At 28.9% G+C, this 21664-nt stretch overlaps 1 protein-coding gene across 1 annotated transcript in view; it reads right to left on the bottom strand.

Annotated features, from left to right (window-relative positions):
• The window catches only part of LOC145256408 (lipoxygenase homology domain-containing protein 1-like), a 798046-nt gene that overhangs the window by 117813 nt on the left and 658569 nt on the right, over window positions 1–21664 (bottom strand). The window contains exons 19-20 of the mRNA XM_080115275.1: window positions 18848–19041; window positions 10036–10219 (exon numbers count right to left, since the gene is read on the bottom strand). Coding sequence (XP_079971401.1) covers window positions 10036–10219; window positions 18848–19041 — 378 coding nt within the window. The remainder of the gene's footprint in view (window positions 1–10035; window positions 10220–18847; window positions 19042–21664) is intronic.

Genomic DNA, 21664 nt, shown 5'->3' with positions numbered 1-21664 from the left:
TCGACTTCAAAAAATAATGAGAGAAAGAAACAGGGAAAAATCCACCTGGACCATGTTGGAGGTGTGGAAACAAACATTGGTATAATGAGTGTCCCTACAAATTCAAATAATGTGACAACTGCCACCAGAAAGGGCATAAAGCATCGCATTGTAGAAAAGAATCTGGTAGAAAAGACATCCACTAAACTTACGAAAATTGAACCTGAGGAACAAAATATCCGGAAATATGTACAGGTCAAAATGTTTAAAAAGAAAGTAAGGTTACAGCTTGATAGTGGATCTGACATTTCCATTATTAATGTAGAGATATGGAAGAGGCTTGGGAGACCCACTATGATTAAATCACATAAAATGGCGAAAAGCATCAATGGCGAAAAAAATTACCTTTTAAGGAGAATTATTGACGAATATTTTTTTCCAGAACAGAGCCGAAAAAGCAAGAATTTTTGTCATGCGAAAATCAAATAACCTCTTTGGAACTGATCTGTTCGAAAAGTTTAGGCTATGGAATCTGCCTTTAATATCATTTTGCCAAAAGGTTGAGGATTCGAATGTGGTGGCAGAAAAACTTAAGAGGGAGTTAAAAGAGAATTCCCCAGACGTATTTTCAGGCGGTTTGGGAAGGTGTACAAAAGCAGTAGCAAAATTTGACATAAAAGTAAATGAACAGCCAGTGTTCAGAAAGAAAAGAAATGTTCCATACGCTGCTATAGAACAGATAGACGGTGAATTAGACAGGCTTGAAAACATGGGTGTCATCGGAAAAATTGATCACAGTGAGTGAGCTGCACCAATGGTTTACATCAAAAAGAAGTGTAAGGAGATTTGGATTTGCGCCAACTTCACAACAGGCTAAAACAGGGCATTACAAGATCACCATTATCCTCTTCCAAGCCCTAAAGAAATATTTGCGGAACTGAGTAGAGGGAAATATTTTTCTAAAATCGACCTCAGTGACGCGTACTTACAAGTTCCAGTCGATGAGGAGTGTTCAAAGTTGCTATGTATAAGGGATTATAGAAGTTTAACAGATTTCTTTTGGGGTCAAAGTCGCCCCTGCGATTTTTCAGCAAATTATGGACATTATGTTGAATGGATTGGATTTTGCAGTAGGGTACCTGGACGAAAAAAAAAGCGCTAGCAAAGAACTACACAAAGCTCATGTAAACCAAGTATTCAAAAGGATCCAGGATTATGGATTTAAAGTAAAACAGAAAAAATGTACATTTTTCATGGAGAAAATAAAATACTTGGGGTAAATCATCGATAAACAGGGAAGAAGGCCGGATCCAGATAGATCGAGTGCAATAAAGAATATGCCTGCTCCAGAAAATATTGCGTTTTCACAAAGTTTCTTAGGTTTGGCAAATTACTACAATGTATTTGTGCCAAATATGCATAAACTAAGGTCACCTTTAAATGAACTGTTAAGGAAAGACCAAAAATGGGTCTGGACACAAGAGTGCGAAGAAGCATTTTGGGAAATTAAAGAGACTTTAACGTCTGACTTGTTTCTGGCACATTATAATCCCAAGCGTGAAATTATAGTTGCAAGCGATGCCAGCTCCTATTGCATAGGAGCATGCATTTTACACAAAATGGATAATGGAAAAGTGAAACCCATAGCACATTCATCCTGATCACTTTTGCCAGCCAAAAAGAACTATTCACAAATTGAAAAAGAGGCGCTAAGCATTATATTCGCGGTAAAGAAATTTCATCGTTTCCTGCGCGGTAGGCAATTTCTGTTACAAACAGACCACAAACCATTATTAACGATTTTCAGATTGAAAAAAGGACTACCACAACATACGACGAATAGACTCCAAAGATGAGGTACCATACTTCTGAATTACAATTTTCAAATAGAGTATGTACCATCTAAAAAATTTGGTCATGCAGACGGGTTATCGAGGTTAATACCTAAGCAGACAGAACCATTGAAGGATATGCTAATAGCAGCCATTCAAGCGGAAGTAAAAAATATGTTATGTGACACAATAAGAGAACTTCCAGTAACGCTTAATGAGATTAAGAGTAAGGCAGAGGTGGACGAATTTATTATACGCACGAAAGAAAGGATCAACAATAATGAACTGGATGAAGAAATTTATTCAATTTGCGATAACGTCCTGTTATATAGCAACAAGGTCGTAATTCCTGCGACATTACAGAAAAGAATGCTCAAGGAATTCCATGTAGGACATCCAGGTGTATCAAGAATGAAAAGCCTTATGCACTCTTTTGTTTATTGGCCAAACATGAATAAGGATATAGAAGGAAAAATCAGGGAGTGTAGAGGATGCACATTAGCTATGAAAGCTCCTCTGACTCAATTCGGATCATGGGCAAAACCGGTCCGACCTTGGTCTAGGATTTATTTAGATTTTGTAGGACCACTAAATGGATTCTACTATCTCATTGTTGTAGACAGCCTATCTAAATGGCCAGAAGTATTAAAATGTAAGAATCCCACATCCGAGGTAACTATCAATTTCCTGTATGAACTATTCGCTAGGTTTGGAGTAGTAGACTGCATTGTTATAGACAATGGAACACAATTTACGTTTACTGAATTTAAACATTTTTGAGAGAATCATCTAATCGAGCATATAACCATTCCATCATACCATCCAAGAAGTAATGAACAAGCAGAGAAATTCGTTGACACATTCAAGAGAGCTCTGAAAAAAGCTAGTGGGTCACTGACCGATAAGTTAATCCAACAGTTTTTACAAGTCTACAGAGTCACTTTGAATGCAAACATCGAAATGTCGAAGACACCTGCTGAGGTTATGTTTGGACGCAAGGTTAGATCGATTTTCTACAAGTTGTTACCAAACCAGGATAGGCCAAACCTCCAAAAACTGCTAACAAAAAACGGTATAAAGTTGGCGAAGGAGTCTTCTACAAGATTCACAAAAATAATAAGACTTTCTGGGAGTCCAGCATTGTTGAGAAACAAATAGGCAACATGGTCTACATGATTAAGGGACCAGACTTCGTGCATAAACGTCACACTAACCAAATTCGGAAAAGATACTCGAACAGTGAGGTGACCAGATCGCCCGAGGAGGACAACATGGACACAGTGTTTGATACTTTTCAGGTGACCATACCAGAGACAGCTCCGGAGAACAGAAGATCAAACAGAAAACGGAAATCAACAGAATTGATTAGGGTGAATCCAAAACAAAAACGTTATTAATCCCAGACGGGATATTTTCAAAGGGGGGTGTTATACCGGCCTTACTTGAACAGATAAATTTACACTGGTTAGCACTATAAATAGCGCTAGTAATTCCAACACCGGTAAGAGAGATGTGACGTCACTTTAACTGCTAGCCGAGTGCCCAGCAGATATACATGCTTTCCTATCTTTGTACATTATTGTTAATACACTCGTTTCTTAACCGAACCTCGACTTGATTGTTCTTATTTTCACTGTTGTTCCACGACACAACAGTTTCAACAAAGTCTCAAACCAAAATGTTGAACGATTTTAATAAACAAAGTAGTTAGTTGCAGTAATCTGTAATCTAATAAATTTGTTTTATTTTTATTTCATATATATATATATATATATATATATATATATATATATATATATATATATATATATATATATATATACGGAGCTCGCTGTATGTTAATTTATGAATAAACAAGCAGCTCAAACACTGTAAAAAACGGTGGACGAGTGTTTGTTAAAATGGCATTTGAGTAGATCGTTTGTGAGCACCAATCTCAATGGCTGGAGGTTAGAACTGCCGACCATCAACTCGATAGTTGTAAGTTCAATCACTGTGCTAGGGAAAAGTGCTGGTCTAGCTGCACTAATGAGCTGTAATAAAGCGAAACAGTACTGTACGAGGATGACTATATTTCAAACCACCCTCCTTAGGTAGAGCACTGGTGTAAATGTATCTCATGGCTCACTGTTTGTTTGTAAAAGCGGTGTGCGAGTGTCTATTTAAATGGACATTTGATGAGCACCGATCCCATAGGCCAGAGGTTAGAACTGCTGACTATCATCTTGATGGTTGTAGGTTCAATCCCTGGCTAAGAAAGGTGCTGGTCTAGCCGCACTGATGAGCTGTGATACAGCGAAACAATACTGCATGTGGATGACTATATATATATATATATATATATATATATATATATATATATATATATATATATATATATATCATTGTATGTGTTCTTCAGTAGACGATAGTATATATTAAAAATCATTATTCAGGAGGCATGACGTGACTATAAATGGGAAAACCTTTTAGTGAGACGCACAATAATTATGGGAAGAAAAAACGCATTTCCATCTATTCCTGTTGCTTTTTTACCAATTAAGAATTTTAATTGCGAATTTTAAGTGTTTACGTTTCCAGTCTCAACGAGTAGATATTGTGCAAAATTTTGAAGAACTTTGGTCATCTCTGTAACGGCCTCTCACAACCTCTTGAATCATTTCTAGAAACCCAGGAAATGAATAAACAGGAAATCACTTCTCTTGCACACTATTTTAAGGAAGGAAAAGTATTTTCAATAAATAACCATTAGTACTTGAAAGAACATATATATATATATATATATATATATATATATATATATATATATATATATATCTTAATGCATTTTTGTGACAAACATAACGATACATTTGATGAATATCATGAACACATCATAACATTTCCCCAATATGTGAAACAGCTTTATTTCCAATGTATCATAACATTTGCTTATCTATCTATCTATCTCTCTCTCTCTCTCTCTCTCTCTCTCTCTCTATATATATATATATATATATATATATATATATATATATATATATATACATATATATATGTATATATATATATATATATACTAGTAAAAGTACCCGTCGTTGATTGGATTCAAAAACAGCCTACAGGAAATGGACTCTGATTTATGAAAGTATGATAGGTTATGAAAAGGAAGGGTTGAAAATTTGGGTTGAATTTGGGGGTATCAAAACCAAAGCAAAATATCATGAAAGTAAAAATAAAATAGATAAACCCCATAATTTATTATACCATACCTGTTCAGACTGAAACACTTATCACAATATTCTGTGGATCTATATTAAAAAACCTTGTTAAACTTTGTGACATATTTCCATTCTATGGAGGTCAGGCGCGAACGAACACCCCATAATTTTATTATATCATATTTCTTCAAACTGAAACATAATTATCTAAGTATACTTACGCAGATAGATATGAAAAGTTTTTATTAAAGTTTGTGCCTATTTCCATTCTATGGAGGCCAGGCGCGAACGCAGACCCCACAATTTTATTATACCATCTCTATTTAAGTTAAAACATACTTATCAAAGTATTTGTATGTACATCTATATCAAAAACACTTGTAAACGTTTTTTTTTTAATTTTTAAATTTTTTATTTCCATACTTTGTGGACCAGGTGCGGACGCAGACCCCACACTTTTAATGAACCCCCGTCCTGCCAGATCAAACATACCTATTTCTGTGTCTCGATACATCTCCTATCGTTATATGTAATCAGTTTTTAAAATAGTCAACAGGAGCCTATTCGTGATCACACACACACACACACACACAGCTTTATATATATATATATATATATATATATATATATATATATATATATACACACTGTGTATGACGCACTGTGGTGTTGAAATTCCAAATATGATAGTTAAAGGATCAGACTAGTGCAGAATTTTTTCTAAATAAAAATATTTATTTATTTATTTAAAAATTTTTATATATATATTTTTATATATATATATTTTTATATATATATATTTTTATATATATATAGTAAGTAGTAAGAAGTAAGTTCTGAAAATATATGGCAATTAAGTCACGTGGACTCTTTTGCATTTCATCCCATAGGGAATCGTCAAACTAGAATACATATAATTCGTATTATTTTGTATAAACTCGTATTTCTGTTCGTTTGTTTGTTCACAATTTGATTAATATATACAACACGTTTCTTAGTTTAATCTTTCATTTATTTCTATAAAAGTACGATTTTTGCAAAATATACAATAAAGGGATCATCTCATTTACCTTTTACATTAGGAAAAATAATTTTACTAAATAGCGGTAGTTTTGTTAATGTTTTTAGCGAGGGAATTGTTTTAAGTGTTCTATTTAAAATTGTTATTTAGTAACCTTCAAACAACAATTATATTGATAATATATTTAATTTAATTTATTTGGAATTATTATTACCAATATCGAGTTTTAAAAAAATCATTTTTAGAGTTATTTGCCCCTAGACACTTCTAAATATGTTTAGAAAAAAGAACAAACTTTCACCAAATAAAATAATTTGGTAATCTAAATAAATTTCTAGCCGGAAAAATAGTTCCGTGTAGATAGAAAAATGTTTGGCTTTTATTGCTTGTTTAAAAAAAAAAACACTCACGAAAAAACTAAAGATTTCATTTGTTTGTTTTCATTATTCTTTAAACGACTATACAGAAACCAGTAAATTTTTACGATGTGACCCAGCGTCGTTTAACACCTAAAAAAAGATGAAGATCTACTGCCCCCTTCAAAATTCCACAATTTACATTTTTTTTACACGTTAATCTCATTGATTACAAACTTAACTTTCTAATTTAAAAAAGGTAATTTTTTACAACGTAATGAAGACCTACCTTTTTTTTGGCCTAATACGTTTAAACAGCTTTTATAAATAATATGAAAGAAGAAATTTTGAAAAAGTAACATTTTAGAGCACGGGATCACTTTTCTATATAAATTTAACGTAAAATGAGCACCCATTCTTTGACCCCCAAGTGTTCAACGAGAGATGTCACCTCTAGCATTTTTCCAGTTTGTCGATTGAGGGGAGTGGGGAGGGCAAAACATGACAAATACAATTTTTTTTTTGGGGGGGGGGAAGAATTACATTTGAAACATAAAATAACGATAAATTTTATTAAGTTTTATGAGACCATTCTGTACTTTCACCTAACAATTTCATAAACAAAACAAACCTCAAAAATCTGACATGTTCCATTTTTGGGGGGATGGGATTACATTAGAAACATAAAATGAGAAAAAATTTAATTTAATTGTTTTTGGAATTAATTTTTGGTGGATCTCCAAGAAGCTCTCCAAGATGATCTAGACGCTATCTACCAATGGGCGGATGACAACAATATGCAGTTTAACTCCGGGAAATTCGAGTGTATCAAATATGGTAGAAGGAAGGACCTGAGAGAAGCATCTAAGTACTCGACCCAAGACGGGAAGCTAATTAAAACCAAAGATACTGTGCGCGATCTGGGAGTAACGCTGGATTCTGATGGTACATTCACCTCCCAGATCGACAAAGTTTGTTCAACTGCACGGAGCCTTTCCAGTTGGATTCTACGCACTTTCAAAACGAGACAAAAAAACCTAATGCTGACACTCTGGAAGTCGCTGGTGTTGCCGCACATTGATTACTGTTGTCAGCTGTGGACTCCGGACAGAAAAGGTCATATTCAAGCATTAGAGGCCATCCAGAAGTCGTTTCTAAGAAAGATAACTGGTTATAGTCAATTGAATTATTGGCAACTGCTGGATGCGTTGAATATCAAATCGATTCAACGCAGGCAAGAAAGATATTCAATCATCTATACCTGGCGTATGATGGAGAATCAGGTGCCCAACGCTGGTATACAGCACCATATCTCAAAACGTGGCAGAAGGTGTGTGGTACCACCCCTAACCAGTGCCAGGGACAACTGGATCCGACGACTCAGGGAATCGAGTTTAAATTCCCGGGGTCCTACGCTCTTCAATTGCTTGCCACGTAACATCAGAGAGATCACGAACTGCAAAACAGAATCGTTCAAGTCGGCGCTGGATACCTGGCTGAAGTCTGTACCAGACGAACCTCAGATCCCCGGTTATACCGCTATGAGACACAGTGAATCCAATAGCTTACGCCACATGCTTGTCTGTGTAAAGAGGGACAGCGAAACGGTGCAGCAGTCTATTGATTCGACGCCGCCTATACCGTCCCAACTGGAGGCCGCTTGCCGCAGTGACCTTGGAGGGCTCTGACCGCCGAAAGACATCACACAAATCACACAAATCACACAAATCTTCATTTTTCATTTATCGCTGGGTCACATTGTAAAAAATTACTACAGAATCTTTGACTTCTTTGAATTCAAACTTTTAAAAACAAAAAGCCCCCCCCTCAAAAAAAAAAATCGAAAAAGCCCCGTTTATAAATGTTATTTTTTTAGGTTAACAAAATCGTGAGTTTTCTTAGGACAGTAACCATCCCAAATTACCTTTTTCTCTTCATTCACGTTCCAGGTTCGAGCCTGCCTACTTGGCTAATTTTTTGGGGGGGAGGGGAGAAGGGGAGAGAGAGGGGGAGTTTTCTTTCCAGTGCTAAATATTCGGAGAATAATTTCTTCTCTTTCTATCCCTTCTGCGGAAATATCTGATGGAGAGGGTACTTCTTTTTGGGGCGATTACATTTACATGTTTTTATCCATTCTTTTATTTTGGAAATTGTTGTGGGGGTATTCTTCATGTTGCCTATAATGAAAATGATTAGTATAGCACGTGTATTCCAAATGGAACTTCATGTCAATCCAGACAACGCCGGATACCCGTGCTAGTATACATATATATATATATATATATATATATATATATATATAGTAAGTTATTAAAATATAATGACGTCATTATATTGTGCTATTATTTTTCCTCTGATGAGAAGTAGGCACACTTTGAATCTCCGCAGTGTAAAGAGTTCTTAATTTTTAATTTTTTCTGTTTTTTCCTTATCTGCAGATTTTTAAAATTTTATTTTCTCATATATATATATATATATATATATATATATATATATATATATATATATATATATATAACTACTTCATTTACTCACATAAAATTAATATACGAAAGTATAAATTTATGCGTAACGCATAAGCCTGAAGAGTCCTAGAGTGGATGAAACGCGGAATATTCAGTGTAGCTTAATCGCCATATATATTTTATAACTTACTATATATATATATATATATATATAAAATATATTTTAGTCATCGACATACAGTCCTGTTTCGTTGTATCACAACTCATCAGTGCCGCTAGACTAGCACCTATCCCAAACCGAGTATCGAACCTAGAACCGTCGTGATGACAGTCGGCAGTTCTACCCCTTGACCACAGAAACGGTGCCCGCAACTAATCTGTCCGAATGTCTATTTAAATAAACATCGGTCTGCCACTCGTAAAGTGCTCAAATGTTTGTTTGTAAACAAACCGCGAGCTTCTCATTTTTTCAGCCAAATTAAGTAGCGAGTGAGATTATTTAGGATAGTGCTCAACCCAAAGAGGGGGCTTTATAAAATATATTTTAGTCATCGACATACAGTCCTGTTTCATTGTATCACAACTCATCAGTGCCGCTAGACCCACAAATTTATATATGTGTATATATATATATATATATATATATATATATATATATATATATATATATATATATACTATTAGCGATAATGCAAAGCTCTTTGTAAAACTACTCTTCAGTTGCTAATGCTGTTATGAACATTAAGATTTCACAAAATTGGCGATGATGCAACACTCAGAACACTCTTCGGTAACTGGTAGTGTTTATATAATCATTAAGATTTCACTTATACATGACTTGTGCCGATGCCGTGGATTGTGTTGATCAACCGTTTACTCAACCTACTGTTGGATAAACGGTTGATTAGTTGAAAGCGTTTGCTTGTCTAGGGAATCACCAGGCATGTGGAGGTGAAAAGTGGACGCCTTTGTGTAGCTTAGTTGCCATAAATATACTTTCATATATTACTACTATGCTCTACTTATGTAGTGAGCCCTGCTGAAGTAAATACTAAAAAAAACTATCCATAATATATTATAACACCTTATAATATTACAAGTGTATAATGTGTTAGTACTTTTTTCTTTACACGTCATAAAGTTTTGAATGGAAGGAAAACAAAATGAGTAAAAAATATTTACATTTTTCCCGGTTTTCCTTTCTTGAAGGTTTTAACAATATTTCTGTTTGTCCGTCTTTGGCCAACCATGAATGACAAGCAAAAAAATAATGGATTCCTTTGGAAGGAATATCAATCTGCACATCATCCAAAAACCAATCAGCACCAAGATTGCTACTGTCATGGCCGATTTTGATCTGTTCGATCTAAAAAAAAAAAAATAATTTTAAAACAATTCAAGAATAATACTAACACTCGAGAACTCGTACCCCAACTACCCAAAAAACTAAATTATTAAACTACCCAAAAGACCCACAAATTTATATAAAATGCATTAAAATGAAATTCAGTACCTAAATAGCCAAATTTTAACGTTCGTAACATTTTTTATTTCTCACATTTTCTTTTATAAAATCTATCTTCTTGATACTTGATATTTCGTGGTGACCAATATTTGAAGGTATCTTATGATTATGATAATGACAAAAGAGACTTTATAGAATAAATTAATGTAAAAAATGTTATAAGCGTAAAAATATGTTCTTACCTATTTGATATAAATTATGTTTTTTTTTTGCGGGTTACAAGTTATAGTGTTAACTATTCTGGACTTTTATCAATTTCATTCTTATTTCAAATAGCAAATATTTTCTCCTGACAAATTTCGGAATATTTTTACATTCGTTCACAGTAGATCTATCAGTTAAACTGGTTACAATAAAACATGAAAAACTTTATTCTTTTTAAGTTTTTCATTTTGTGTAATTTATGCGACAATCAAAACTTATAGTCCTCTGCATCATCGACGGATTCGTTAGTCTCTTGAAATATGTAATTCATTTAAGTTGAAAACAATTCCCCATTTTGGGCAGTCATGACATCAACACTTCATTCTAATATCAAAGTTAGTCTTAAACACAATTTATTCAAATGTACTACACAATCGTTTACTTCGCTTTTTAGCCCATCTGCATTGGTTTTTCTCTCCACCATTTACGGTGAAAGGCTAAGTCACGCTCGACCGTTTATAAATCTTGGTGTAAAGTATCCAACTACCTTTGTTTTCCCAGTATTAGACTACCTCTATATTGAATCTGTTTTCGTGGTGGCATTGTTGTTACCACGTAGTACATGTCCACACTAGTGCAGGCGATTTTCTTCCATTCTGTTTAAAATTGGTATAACGTTGTAACGGTGGCGAATAACGATATTTAAGACATGGTCAAGTCTCGCATTCTCACCAGATTTCCCACAATATTCTCTATAAGTCTCTTGCTGATCCGTTGTAAGTAATTGTTTCGATGCTAATAACGTCTACCTGTAAAAATGGACATCGTGATGGTGCATCACCAAAAAATTCCATTTTCTTTGGTGGATGTGATAATAACAGCCATATTCTTTTCCCTTGTAATAACGTAACAAACAAAAACATCTTTGCTCAAGGGCATCATACTTTTTACGGCACTGCCAAATAACACATTACTTAAGTTTCTCCTCGTTTGCTTATTGAGGAGTCAGGTGAACAAAAACAAACCAAATTGTTAATTGTAGGCATAGACCGATTCATTCCATCCAAAAAATTCCAACAAAAACCTAACAGCCAGCCATGGTTCTCCCCAGAATGTGCTGCTGCCATCACGCACAGAAATCACTTTTTCCATAGCTACTAACATAATAGATGTACTAAGACTAAAGCTGCTTTCAGGACTGGCAGCAACCATTGTAAAAGAGTAATAAAAAATGCAAGAGAGCTATATGCCCAGTCTGTTAAATCCAAGGTAGCTGATCAGCGGCTTGGTTCCCACCAGTTTTGACAAATAACAAACAGGATCCTGAACAGAAGCGTGCATTCTATCCCAACCATTATCAATGAACCTGAGGTCATCTCGTCAGCATCAGACAAGGCAAATTATTTGCCAAGAACTTTGCAGCTAATTCTACCCAATGTGATGAAGGCCATCAACTCCTCGTATTTCTCCCTATAACAGACAGCACGCTATGCAACATACAAATATCTGTGCATGAGATTGCCAAGCTGATTAAGAACCTTGATTCCAGTAAAGCAACTGGCCCTGATGTCATTCCAATTATAGTGCTGAAAAAGCTTCAAACAGAACTTGCCCCCATACTTACAAAACTGTTTAAGCATTGCCTTAAGAAGTGCTTCCCAACACCCTGGAAAAACTCATTAGTATGCCCTGTATTTAAGAATTCAGGTGATAAGTCGTCTCCCTCTCAGTACAGACCAATAAGTATTCTGTGTGTCATGAGTAAGTTGCTGGAATCCATATTAAATAGAGAAGTAGTCAACCACCTCAGCAGAAATAACCTTCTTAGTGACATGCAATATGGTTTCCGTTCTGCCAGATCTACAGCAGATGTGCTAACAGTTATATCTCATGGGATTAGTGAATCTCTTGACAAAGGCTTCGTCTCTAGGGCAATTGCTTTTGACATATCAAAAGCCTTTGATAAGGTATGGCATAAGAGCCTACTTCACAAGATTTTCAGCTACAGTATAACTGGAAATGTTTTCTCAATCATTGAATCATTTCTCTCTGATAGGCTCATAAGAGTAGTGGTTGATGGGCAGAAATCAGAGGCCAACAGTATTAATGCTAGTGTCCCTCAGGGGTCAATCCTGGGCCCAACTCTCTTCCTGATCTACATCAATGATCTCCCAAAACACATACTTAAATCATTCCTTGACATCTATGCTGATGACACGACCATCTATGGCAACACATCAAAGGCTGTAAATGATAAAGTTCTCTCTGATTCTCTCTCCTCTGATCTCGAGCACGTGGTACAGTGGGGGAAGAGGTGACTGGTTACTTTTAATGCCTCTAAAACCAAGCTCCTATCTTTACATCATCAACGCTCTGATCCCCATCTGGCATCAATTGAAATGAATGGCTCTCGTCTAGGGGAAGCTCCATGTTTTGATAAGCTTCTGGGCTTGACCTTTACTCCTGACCTGAAATGGAACACATACATCAAGTCTGTTGACAAGGTTGCTGGAAAGATGGTAGGATCCTTCTACCGCTCCAGAAGATATCTCACTGCTGATGCAATTCTCTATCTATATAAAAGCCAAGTACGTCCAAGGATGAAGTACTACTGCCACATCTGGGCAGGAGCTGTTAAAACAGCCTATCCTAACAAAGCTTCTTTCTTAGAAGTGCACGCCTGTGGAACTCTGTTCCGTTTGCCTGTTTCCCACCTGACTATAACTTGGATGTCTTCAAGTCCAACATAAACAAATTCCTGATGAACCGCCCTCTTAAGTAAGACACTATCAAATCTCAACACTAACATACTGTACACGCAATGACCCTTATCCCCGAGTGGCTTCCGGCCCTTGATAAGTGTTGATCACCTTGTAAAAAAAAAAAAAAAAGAGCTTCAAAATAGACGTCTGAACCAAACCAAGTTGTCTACCACAGAAAAAGACTTTGCTATCATCTTTGTCATGTTTCATTTCGGACCTTAATTTTAATCTTTTAAATTTTAATGGAATTTTCCACTTTTTCTCCTTAATCTAGCCTTATGGAGAAAATACCGTTTTTAATACTATTTTTACACATTCCCATCCAATATTTCTACATCTGTATTCATAAACTCATTAAGATGTATTGCTTGATATCACATATTAGTTTTATGGCAAACATGTCATCTTCCATGTTGAAAATAGCTGAAATAAAACATTTCTGGAAAATCAATTGACTGGAACAATCGTTTATATTAGGTGACTTCAAGTTGAAAAACCATCTGCCCGCCTTCTGCTATCCATAGCATCAACATTGCAAGAGTTTATTGCAGCAAAGTGTCTCTTTTTATATACGCATAGTTTTAATCGCAGGTCTGCCGTGATGAATTGCAATAGAAATATAACAACGCTAGATTTTGATCAACGACAATCTCCAGATTTCAAATCAATCAGGACAAAATTCATTCGCAGCATGAGGCACACCCTAAATGAAGTCTGTTTTCCTGTCGGTCTGTTGTCAAAATTATTTTTGTATTTATAATTTAATAGTCTAGTAAATTCTCCTTTTTTTACAAAGTATATTTCTTTAACTTCATATCTTGTTTTGTCAGAAAAGAAAAGGAATATTCAAGTAGGACAAATAAAATATTTAAAAAGAGATACAATATTCTATATATCGTAAGGAGAGTTCCGATGCATATTGGTGAGAGTTTAAATGCTTCCTACAAAACTGAATGTTAACTAGATACGATTTTATAGGAATTAGTATAGGATTTTGTCAAGATACCCTGATATAAGGATATTTCACCCTACAAGTGAATTCTGTCTGGGGGCAGTTATCAACTATATCCACAAAATAAACGAAATGTATTAGAACGTAAATAAACGAAATCCATCTTTTAAAATTAGATTTGTTTTTAATAAAACAAAAAATATCTCAATGAAGAATGTATTTAAAAAGGGTTTAAATACTTAAATACTTCATATTTGGTGAATACGTGCGCCTTTCTAATTTAATACAAGAGAGTTGTACGTGCATTAACAGCAAGTACAAATTCGATAAAACAACATGAGGATAGACTTTTTACTTATTTTTTTTATATAATATATTTATTTTTTTTATAATATATTTATTTTTTATATAATATATTTATTTTTATATAATATATTTTTTTTTTATATAATATATTAATTTTAATATATTATATTTATTTTTTATATAATATATTTATTTTTATATAATATATTTATTTTTTATATAATATATATTTTTTATATAATATGTTTATTTTTTATATAATATATTTATTTTTATATAATATATTCATTTTTTATGTAATATATTTATTTTTTATATAATATATTTATTTTTTATATAATATATTTATTTTTATACAATATATTTATTTTTTATATAATATATTTATTTTTATATAATATATTTATTTTTATATAATATATTAATTTTTTATATAATATATTTATTTTTATATAATATATTTATTTTTTATATAATATATTTATTTTTTATATCATATATTTATTTTTATGTAATATATTTTTTATATAATATATTTATTTTTACATAATATATTTATTTTTATATAATATATTCATTTTTTATATAATATATTACTTTTTATATAATATATTAATTTTTTATGTAATATATTTTTTATATAATATATTTATTTTTTATATAATAGATTTATTTTTTATAAAATGTATTTATTTTTTATATAATATATTTATTTTTTATATAATATATTCATTTTTATATAATATATTTATTTTTTATATAATATATTTATTTTTATATAATACATTTATTTTTATATAATATATTTATTTTTTATATAATATATTTATTTTTATATAATATATTTATTTTTATATAATATATTTATTTTTATATAATATATTTATTTTTATATAATATATTTATTTTTTAAATAATATATTTATTTTTATAGAATATATTTATTTTATATAATGTATTTATTTTTATATAATATATTTATTTTATATAATATATTTATTTTTTATATAATATATTTATTTTTTATATAATATATTTATTTTTTATATGATATATTTATTTTTTATATAATATATATATTTTTTATATAATATACTTATTTTTATATAATATATTTATTTTTTATATAATATATTTATTTTTTATATAATATACTTATTTTTATATAATATATTTATTTTTTATATAATATACTTATTTTTATATAATATACTTATTTTTTATATTATATATTTTTTTTAATATAATATATTTATTTTTTTATATAATATATTTATTTTTTACATAATATATTTATTTTTATATAATATATTTATTTTCTATATAATATATTAATTTTTTATATAATATATTTATTTTTTGGATAATATACTTATTTTTATATAATATATTTATTTTTATATAATATATTTATTTTTATATAATATATTTATTCTTATATAATATATTTATTTTTTAAATTAAATTTTTTTATATAATATATTTATTTTTGATATAATATATTTATTTTTATATAATATATTTATTTTTTATATAATATATTTATTTTTATATAATATATTCATTTTTTATATAATATATTTATTTTTTATATAATATATTTATTTTTATATAATATACTAATTTTTATATAATATATTTATTTTTTATATAATATATTTATTTTTATATAATATATTTATTTTTTATATAATATATTTATTTTATATAATTTATTTATCTTATATAATATATTTATTTTTATATAATATACTTATTTTTATATAATATATTTATTTTTTATATAATATATATATTTTATATAATATATTTATTTTTAATATAATATATTTATTTTTTATATAATATATTTATTTTTTGTATAATATACTTATTTTTATATAATATATTTATTTTTTATATAATATATTAATTTTTATATATTATATTTATTTTTTATATAATATATTTATGTTTTATATAATATATTTATTTTAATATAATATATTTATTTTTATATAATATATTTTTTTATATAATATATTCATTTTTTATATAATATATTTATTTTTTATATAATATATTTATTTTTCATATAATATATTTATTGTTATATAATATATTTATTTTTATATAATATATATTTTTATATAATATAGTTATTGTTTATATAATATATTTATTGTTATATAATATATTTATTTTTATTAATATATTTATTTTTTATATAATAATGTTTATTTTTTATATAATATATCTATTTTTATATAATATATTTATTTTCTATATAATATATTTATTTTTTATATAATATATTTATTTTTTTTGAAATATACTTATTTTTATATAATATATTTATTTTTTATATAATATATTCATTTTTATATAATATATTTATTTTTTATATAATATATTTATTCTTTATATAATATATACATTTTTTATATAATATATTTATTTTTTATTTAATATATTTATTTTTATATAATATATTAATTTTATATAATATATTTATTTTTTATATAATATATTTATTTTTATATAATATATTTATTTTTTATATAATATATTTATTTTTATATAATTTATTTATCTCATATAATATATTTATTTTTTATATAATATATTTATTTTTTATATAATATATTTATTTTTTATATAATATACTTTTTTTTATATAATATATTTATTCTCATATAATATTCCTTATTTTTATATAATATATTTATTTTTTATATAATATATTTATTATTATATAATATATTCACTTTTTATATGATATGCATATATTTATATAATATATTTAATTTTTATATAATATATTTATTTTTTATATAATATATTTATTTTTTGTATAATATACTTATTTATATATAATATATTTATTTTTTATATAATATATTATTTTTATATAATATATTTATTGTTTATATAATATATTTTTTTATATAATATATTTTTTTATATGATATATTTATTTTTATATAATATATTTATTTTAATATAATATATTTATTTTTATATAATATATTTATTTTTTATATAATGTATTCATTTTTTATATAATATATTGATTGTTTATATAATATATTTATTTGTATATAATATATTACTTTTTATATAATATATTTATTTTTTGTATAATATATTTATTTGTATATAATATATTTATTTTTTATATAATATATTTATTTTTTTATAATTTATTTATCTTATATAATATATTTATTTTTTATATAATATATTTTTTTATATAATATATTTATTTTTTATATAATATATTTATTTTTCATATAATATATTTATTGTTATATAATATGTTTACTTTTATATAATATATATTTTTTATATAATATATTTATTGTTTATATAATATATTTATTGTTATATAATATATTTATTTTTATTTAATATATTTATTTTTTATATAATATATTCATTTTTTATATAATATATTTATTTTTATATAATATATTTATTTTTATATAATATATTTATTTTTATATAATATATTTATGTTTATATAATATATTTATTTTAATATAATATATTTATTTTTCATATAATATATTTATTTTTATATAATATATTTATTTTTATATAATATATTTATGTTTTATATAATATATTTATTTTTATATAATATATTTATTTTTTATATTATATATTTATTTTTATACAATATATTTATTTTATATAATATATTTTTTATATAATATATTTATTTTTTATATAATATATTTATTTTTTATATAATATATTTATTTTTATATAATGTATTTATTTTTTATATAATATATTTATTTTTTTATATAATATATTTATTTTTTATATAATATATTTAATTTTTATATAATATATTTATTTTTTATATAATATATTTATTTTTATATAATGTATTTTATTTTATATAATACATTTATTTTTTATATAATATATTTATTTTTTATATAATATATTTAGATATTACTTTTTAATGATTTTGTTGGCATACGTAGCAACACCAAGTCCTGACTTATTTCATTATTTATCTCACATATAAATAACAGTGTACCATTTGACACTCTGTATGTGTTAGATGTTTGCAATAAATAATGTTGATTACTATTTGTTTTGAAGGTTTATAACTTTAAAACATATATACAACATAATCCGAAAATTATGCCATCGATTTTTCAACTATCCGGTATAACTATGTACCATAACATTCTCATTGCGCCATCTCTAATTATCTGATTAAACAGGGAAATCAACGATACACTGATAAACTGATAACTCTGACAGTAACAGCAATGCTTATGATTATGTCCCAAAGTTTTGACTTACCTCTCCAATATCTGCGGCTTCAATGTTAAACTTGTCGATATGTCCTTGCTCAAATTTATTGTTATGGTTTTCAGAATTAACCAATTTCAATATTCCAGTGTCATTTTTAGTTCCAAATATTTGAATGAACACATTGGCATCAGTTCCAGCCCCTCGGACATCTCCTGTCTTAGTCTGGATATGGTATGTAGTTGCTGCAAATCGAAGTCATAAATTGTCAAAAGCAATAAGCATTTAGTGCAACGATATAAAGTAATTTAAAAAATGTGGCATATCTTTGTGTTTTATTTTATTGTTATAAAGCTTTATTGAAATAATATATATAAGGTCACCAAGTACGAACTGCATAAACCTATATATTTATAAAAGTGAACGTGTCTGTCTGTCTGCGTCTGTGTACATTTCCCTATGCAATAACTCTGTCAATTTTAACTCTACAGACTCGAAATTTGATATACAAGGTACTGAGATTTGGGCAAAATCTCTGTAATCCGTTTTTGGCCAGAAATTTGGCTGTTAAGGGGTCAAAGCTCAACGATTTGACCTTTGAGAACTCTACCAAGCTCCTCTGCCAATTTTGGGTATAAACACTTTGTATAAACAATTTATTGATATAGATTCCTTGGACATGGATCTAAATTAATAACTTGATTTGAGCCCAAAACAATAAATGTTAGGGGTCATAATAGGGGTCAAAGTTAAAAAATATTTGACCTCTGTGGTCTCTACCAAATTACTCAGACAATTTCTGGTCTAAACATTTGAAATTTTACATAAAGGGTATTCAGAGATAGGGCAAACAAATAGTAATCAGGGTCGAAAATTTGAGCTACCAATATATAAATGTATGTATGTTTGCATGTCTGTCTAAAACTTTTGACAGCAGCAATGGATTTTCACAAGATTAGTATCGTTTTGAAGCTTGATCCTTCAGACGGAAAATACAAAAAAATTGGCTAAAAACATTAATTTCTTCACCCTCAACTAGTCACTTTTCTACAGAGAGGGGTCGTTTTTCCCCCGATATTTTCAAAAGTCATCCCTTCTTTTCGATTGTCTAGCCTTAATTTAAACCTACGTCACTTCCGATTTGACGGTGGTCGTAACAGCAAAGACGTCACGTTTTTTTTCACGTTCTTTCCTCCTTCACCGTACGGATTCGAGCCTGCCTTCCTACTACCACTTTTTCTTTTTTTTTTCTCAACACACACCTACAAACATAATTCTAAAATAATATATACGAAATCTGGACAAAATAAATATCATATTTAAGCGTATTTTACGCCCGGGCAAAGCTACCCCCCCTCCCGCGAGTTAGTTATTAAATTTGTTTTTCAGTAAACAGATGAATCTTGTAGTCTTTGTCTAAAGATGAATCTTCAATAACGAACATTTTATAAAGTTGATCATCAAGAATTTTAACCATTCTTTGATGTCTGCGTGTCTTTCTCTACAAAAATTGGATTCAAATATGATAAAAATGTCTGTTAATATAAAAACGTAATTCAAATTAATAGAAATTATTAAAAGACATTAACATCAATTGTGGCAGCATATGAAGTTAAGAAATCAAAATAAAAAATCATTTAGCAAAAAAGTTTTTAATAGAAAACATAATAAACAAAAGTGTATAAAGTATTTCACTGTAATTTTTATTTTTCGTAGGGTGTTACCACTGTCGATCGTGGGAAGAGTCTATCAGTGTATGCAGTGTGATGGTTGTATAAAAGTGGAACTCGACCAGTGAAGGTTGAGGATATACGTTGCTTGGAGAGAATATATACGATGGATGTGTAATGTTAGTCATAAATACAGCCTTACATCTCATGACAAGAGACTTCAAAGATATGACCATATTGAAAGACTAGATGAGAATTCTTGTGTCACTAGATGTAGAACAGTTAGGGTAGCAAGTTTCACAAAGAAATGCAAAGGAAAACATGGGAGGTGATAGGAATGGGCTTGAGAAAAAGAGGGATAATAAAGACCTGACAGAGAGAAGTTAGTTTGGAAGTCAATTTCTAAAAGCCACTCAATGCATGACAGCATGTAAAACGAGTGTTAAACCCAATGATGATGATGATGATGATGATGATGATGATGATGATGATTGGTAATATGAGCAAGTGAATCTTAATATTTTAAAATAAATAATAAGACGCCGAGAAGATCAAACATTTTAAGATGATTATGCAGATAACGATTGACCACCAACTTTGATTTTCAAATAGCAAAAACAGAAATGCCCAACGCGAAAATGATAGCAGATAAAAACACTAAATGTATGTTGAGGGGGTGTATGGGACAAATAAATTGACAGTCTTCGCTTTAAAATAAGCTGAGAGAGAAAGAACTTCTCATGTTTATTTTGTTCTACTTTTTTAGAAAGAGAGAATATATATATATATATATATATATTTAGAGAGAGAGAGAGAGAGAGAGAGAGAGAGAGAGAGAGAGAGAGAGAGAGAGAGAGCATTGATTCCTTGTGACTTTATTATCAAGAACATGGCCAACATGAGATCTAGTGAAGTTAATCATGAGAAAGTTTTTTTTAGATATGCGAAAACATATGGAACTTTCTCTGTCGCTCCCATCCCCTCACGCCAGACCGGCATCCTGTCCCACTGTGAATTAATAGTTTTTGCAGAACTTATGGATCATATAGAAGATGGCCACGGAGTCTCAGATCAAATTAACTTTGGCTTATAGCAAGACTTTGAATGCGAGTAACAAAGTCTGGATTTCGTTTTCAAACCTCCCTCCCAAATAATTGTGAACTAAAGGATTTGAAATTCTTCAAATAGGAAAACATAT

This window comes from Euprymna scolopes, chromosome 32 (assembly GCF_053919585.1).
Source record: "Euprymna scolopes isolate OS-2025 chromosome 32, ASM5391958v1, whole genome shotgun sequence".
In the NCBI taxonomy this organism is placed as follows: Eukaryota; Metazoa; Mollusca; class Cephalopoda; order Sepiida; family Sepiolidae; genus Euprymna; species Euprymna scolopes.
The sequence above is the reverse complement of the archived record's forward strand: the minus strand, read 5'-3'. Positions and strand labels throughout refer to the sequence as shown.